Source organism: Megalopta genalis, chromosome 2, assembly GCF_051020955.1.
Source record: "Megalopta genalis isolate 19385.01 chromosome 2, iyMegGena1_principal, whole genome shotgun sequence".
Taxonomy (NCBI): domain Eukaryota; kingdom Metazoa; phylum Arthropoda; class Insecta; order Hymenoptera; family Halictidae; genus Megalopta; species Megalopta genalis.
Window position 1 is genome coordinate 37,276,096 of NC_135014.1, and position 6,056 is coordinate 37,282,151.

The 6,056-nt window shown below is 38.9% G+C and overlaps 1 protein-coding gene across 1 annotated transcript; it reads left to right on the forward strand.

Annotated features, from left to right (window-relative positions):
- Positions 1-507: 507 nt before the first annotated feature.
- On the forward strand, positions 508-5,894 carry eRF3 (eukaryotic translation release factor 3). Its single transcript, XM_033478667.2, has 7 exons — positions 508-1,247; positions 1,976-2,163; positions 2,349-2,469; positions 2,538-3,000; positions 3,094-3,400; positions 3,553-3,985; positions 4,151-5,894. The coding sequence occupies exons 1-7, from the start codon at positions 1,007-1,009 to the stop codon at positions 4,192-4,194; spliced, it is 1,797 nt and encodes a 598-aa protein (XP_033334558.1). The 5' UTR covers positions 508-1,006; the 3' UTR covers positions 4,195-5,894.
- The last annotated feature ends 162 nt before the right edge of the window (positions 5,895-6,056 follow it).

Consider the following 6,056-nt stretch of genomic DNA (forward strand, 5'->3'; position numbering starts at 1 on the left):
AAGTAATCAAAACATGTTATGTACAATTTTCAAAATTAAGAAAAGAAAATTTTAATCTTTTCTAACATTTTTTCATTTTCTTTGAAAACTATTCGATGTACGAAAAAGGTAATACGATATAAAAAACATGACTTGTCTATACTATTAATTTTGTCTGATATATTTTTTGATATAATCAATAATTTAGAATATGAAATTATTTATTTTAATGTTCAAGGGCTCAGAGGTACGTATTTTCGTTAAACAAACAGTTCAAATTTTGGCACAGATTAGTATTTTGTCAATTGGTATTATTCTGGAGAATGCCGCAGAACAAATTTTGAAACAAATTTTCATTAAGAATAAATAAGAGCCACCCTAATGCGCATGCATGCGCATATACGCTCATGCTGCGGGTAAACCAGTAAAAACTCGAAGAATTCGGTTGAATTCGAAAGAAACTCGTTCCGTAGAGTTGTCGTTCTCTGTTCGGGAAGGCGTAGCGCTGTGAAAACGGCGTGTCTCTTTAGCATATTGCTTTTTTGTGGAAAGTTCCACGTTATCACGATGGGTTTTGGTGTTCGTGTTCAGTCAGGAATCGGGTTCGTGGTGCCAACATAACCGGTCGCGGCTAGAGATATTTTCGGGAAAATCGTGGCTGGAGGAAAAAAAACGAATTGGAAACGTCGTTTGTTGTGCGACGGTAAATCGGCTCGTCGAATTTCCGTTCGATTTCCGTCGGGTTGTTCGGCGTCCACGGTCCACACGGAGGAACGTTCTCGGGTTGAAAGTTGGTGTTTTGATGTTTGTAGTTCCGGCGAAGTGGAGCAACGAAACAGACCACGGGGGTCGCACGCGGGGTACCGATACGCGTGTTACGGTGTGCGCGGATATCGTAAATAATTATTTTTTTAAACCCCGTCCCAATCGCAGTCGCGGTTACAATCGAGATCCTGCACATAGCATAGCGTGACTTTCGTGTACGAATTATCCACGAGGCCGGCTCGACTATCGAACTCTGTTAAATATGGCGAACAGTGTAGCACCAGATTCGTGGGAACAGCAGGCGGACAACGGAGACATCGGCCCGCCGCAGGACAAGTCCATCGAGAGCAAATTCTCGACTTTGAACGTGAACGCTGCGGAATTCGTGCCTTCATTCTGCATTCATTCTTCGCCGCAGGATAGTAACGCGGCCGACAGTTCCTGCAATGTCGCTGTCATGACGAATAGTGTAACCACCTCTGTGCCCCCTGAAATACATCATGGTTAGTTTTAACAGAGAAATGGAGTTGATTCTGCAGCCAGCCTGTCAGTCGAACTCTGAATCTCTATGCTGTGCAATTCTGTTAAGCTAAAGTTCTTGGTCTTACAAATGCTTTGTTGTAATTGCTCCGACTAACCCCTATTGCTTGGCTCGCACAGAGATCTAAGCACCTTAGTAGTATCGCAGCACATGGTCAGAAAGTAAATAGACTTTGTAGCTTCGACAAGATATCTCTAGGCTTCCATTGTATAGTAGATATTAGTAATTGTTATTCTTTGAAGCACGAGCATGCGTACGTACACTTATGTTATTAATGTTAACTCAACGTTGTGCAATGCTAGTGCTAATATTAAACATAGAATATTTGTGCATGTAATCAAAACATTGGATTGATAATTAGGTACCAATTTGATTTTGGAAAGATTTTCAGTAATGTTTAGGATAATATAATATTGCATTTCATATATAGCCATTGTATAATTAGTTTCAATTTCTTAATTATTGATTATATAAGAAGATCCTAGAAAATTGGACTATATATGTATACAAAATATTTTTTATAATCATTTTTCAATTAATCACACGATGATTGATTAGATAAAAGACCTGTAGTTTATGAATCACTACGAATGTATAAAAGACCATAAATCTATTTAGTATCTAATGAATTGAGTCGAATAAATATGATTAGACTACTTTAATTTAACAAATTAAATGTTTTTATTTCAGGCAGTACCACTCCAGTGGTTCTAACAGATCCAATTGGCAGCCGCGTGGAGGAACCGCCTGCCGGGGGAGGGGCTCCACCTCCAAATGTCACTGATCAAATAAATACTAGTCCTGAGCATCAACCAGCTGATTCCTGGGAAGAAGCGGCAGTGGATGGAGATCCTCTGTTAACTCCTGAAGATGAAGAAGTATGCTCAAGCTTTTATAAATAGCCTGACATACATAGGAGGAGCTCCCTCAGAGTTTGTTTAATTTTCAATTCTTAATAGTCGTATTAAAATGTCCCATAAGAATCATTCGAACAGCTTGAGTAGGTAGTCAAACAATCTTCATTTTACCCAGCATCATCTTTGTAAATCTGAATTGTTTATAGGTGGACAATGAGGAAGACGAAGAGATGGTTGTTAAAGTACCTAAAAAGAAGCCTGTTAAAATAACGGAAGATACTAAGAGTAAAAAGGAACATGTTAATGTTGTTTTTATAGGACACGTTGGTAAGTGGAGCACTGCATGAGAACATACAAGAGTAAGGACGAAATGGTGATACAATTCTATGTTACAGATGCAGGGAAATCAACGATTGGTGGACAAATCATGGCATTGACGGGGATGGTAGACAAGAGAACCCTCGAAAAGTACGAGAGAGAAGCAAAGGAGAGAAGTAGAGAGACGTGGTACTTGAGTTGGGCACTAGACACGAATCAAGAGGAACGGGAAAAGGGAAAGACGGTGGAAGTTGGCAGAGCGTATTTTGAAACAGAGCGGAAGCATTTCACGATCTTAGACGCTCCCGGCCACAAGAGTTTTGTACCGAACATGATCGGCGGCACAGCACAAGCTGATCTCGCTGTTCTAGTTATCTCTGCGCGAAAGGGCGAGTTCGAAACCGGCTTTGACAGAGGTGGTCAAACAAGAGAACACGCTATGCTGGCTAAAACCGCTGGCGTGAAGCATTTGGTTGTGTTAGTAAATAAGATGGATGATCCGACCGTGGAATGGGATGAGGGGAGGTACAATGAATGCAGGTACGTACCAGGATTATGAACTGAGAGAGTGTGTCACGGATCACCGGCTAATCCATACCGAAGTATATAACGTTTATTTGATTTTATATTTAGAGACAAAATACTGCCATATCTTCGCAAACTGGGATTCAACCCCGCAAAAGACCTCACGTTTATGCCAGTTTCTGGACAGCTAGGCATCGGCTTGAAAGACCCAATACCGGATCACCTCTGTACGTGGTACACTGGTCCACCGTTCATATCCTTCATCGATTCGCTACCTTCGCTTAATCGTAAGAACAACGGGCCCTTTATCATGCCAATTGTTGATAAATATAAGGACATGGGAACAGTGGTGATGGGCAAGGTCGAGGCGGGAGAAGCGAAGAAAGGACAGTCACTACTCGTTATGCCTAACAGGGTAAAATATCGACGATTCAACTCATAATTATTCGGTTAAATCAAGCATTATCTAAGATACCTTCTTACTCTTTAAGATATTTAGTTGGAACATCTTCGTAAAAATCGTACAGATAGTTCCCTGTTTTAATTCGCTTATTTGTGTCTCTTTAGACGGCAGTGACGGTAGACCAATTATGGTCGGATGACGAGGAAGTGACATCAGTAGGTCCAGGCGAGAACGTTAAGATCAAGTTGAAGGGGATCGAGGAGGAGGACGTGAGTCCCGGTTTCGTCCTCTGCGACAGTAACAATCCCATTAAGACAGGAAGAGTGTTTGATGCTCAGGTGGTAATCCTAGAGCACAAGAGCATCATCTGCGCAGGCTATAGTGCTGTGATGCACATCAATTGCGCGGCCGAGGAAGTCACAGTAAAGGCACTGATCTGTCTTGTGGATAAAAAGACGGGCGAGAAGAGCAAAACCAGGCCGAGGTTCGTCAAACAGGACCAAGTGGCCATCATGAGAATCGAGTGCTCCGGTGTCATATGCCTTGAAAAATTTAAATTGTTTCCACAGTTGGGACGTTTCACCCTCAGGGATGAGAGTGAGTATTCATTTGTATAGAAGCAGAGCCTCATGAATTATTCTCGGACAAATTAATTTTTTCGCTTCGGCGTTAGTGCCGAAGAAATATCAGTTGGTACTCACAGAATCTATATATAGCCATTCGATAATACCGTGCTAACTGGTTCTGTCCTGTATTTTCCAGATAAGACTATCGCGATCGGTAAGGTGCTGAAAGTGGTAGAGTAAATGTTGCTCAACTGTAACCACGGATGGGGATTTATTAATCAATTTTTTGGGAAAACGACGAACGAACACATGCAGAAGAGTACGCAAAGCCGAACACAGTACGCACGAGAAAAACTAAAAACAAACAAACGAAAAAATACTAACAAAGGAGCAAAACGTTAAACCAGCGTAACAAGAACTATTTGCGAGCTACCGTTAATTGTAACATACACCCATCTACACGCAAAAGATGCAAGTAAATGAAAAAAAATATGGATAAAGGAATTATACGAAGTTCTGCGTCAAATGAGAAAAAAAAGAAGCACATTACATCGTATGCACAGACAGTTGGGCTGGGGTTTGGGGAAAATCACGTCGGGGGGGAGGGTGGGGTATTTATAACCTGAAATAAAGAGAAAAAAAAGCAAATAGATTTGATTATATAGATAAAAAGAAAAAAAGGAGACAAGCAGCTAAAGTTAAAGTAAATGAAACTCGAGAGCGCGCGCGTGTTCCTTTTAATTAGGTAAGCGGAACGACAGACACTCGCAGCGGAGTTTAATTATATGAAAATCGAATAATGATCAAACGATGGAACCGGTGTCTCCTTTGAATATTGTAAAACACGATATTTTTATTCTTCTGAGGTGCGAGACATTGAACGAGGGACAAGGGGGAGTGAAGGATCACCGATTTACCGCGAGTAAAAACAAACTAAGTAAAAAAAATAACAAATATTATTAATATTATTGTAATGATTATTGAATAATTATTATTAACAAATTTGGTGGTAAGAAAAACTGAGAAAGGAAAGAGGAGAGGCAGAAAATTTATTCAAATAAAAATCAGCTGAATAGTGTTACACGACAATTTATAATTATAAAAATTATATTAATTATTATTATTATTATTATTACCATTATTATTATTATTATTATTATTATACTGTTTCTTATTAAATTGTCATTAAAAACAAATTTGCAACAAAGACACTGCTCTACTAATTTCGATATTTAATTGTAGTTTTTCTTACGGTTGTGTATTGAGTTCGTTCTGATTTGCTTTTCGCTTGCACGTGCTCTGTTTTCTCGTAAAAAAGAAAGAAAGAGAAATTTATACGTTTCCGCGCTCGACGCTGCCAACGTTCGTGTAAATTATATCGATGTACTAAGTGATTAATCGACATCAGATATCAGATGTTCTTAAAGCTGTGCTTCTCCAGGAAAAAAAGAGTCTCGAAGATTCCTAGTTGATAATGCGAGAACAAGAACAGCACAAGACGAAACGAAACAAACTGAATGTCGAGATCGAACCGAAAGGAAGTTAATATAGAGAATTTTCAAAGCATATACAAATCTGTTGTGAGTGCTTTTTTTACACGTTTTTAACTGCTTCTTCTTTTCTTTCTTTGTCGTTCACGTTACGAACACACGTTCGTATTTCCTTGTTTCTTCTATTGATTTCTTTTGTGTTTCTTTCCTTTTTGTCTTTTTTATTTATAGTTATACTTTCGGTGTTCTTCTTTTTTTCCGTAACGAAGCCTATACTTCTTAATTAATGAAAACCAGACGTTACCAAGTCAGCTTTCGTTTCCACATCAATTGTTCGATCATGATGATGGTAAATGATGATATAATCGTTTTATGAATTATGTTATATTTTTAAAGCTGTTAATATTATATCACGATTGGCATTATTAAAGCGAGATTGCGATCCACGTATACATATATATTTTTTTCCTTTTCTCTGATCACGATTCACACGAAGCTGAACAAAGCATCGTTGTGTATGGTATCTTACCGAAGATCTTTTTCCTTTTATTTATTCGTTTTTATCGATTGATTCTATTATTCATTTTAGACGTTAACTGATCCACTGAGATG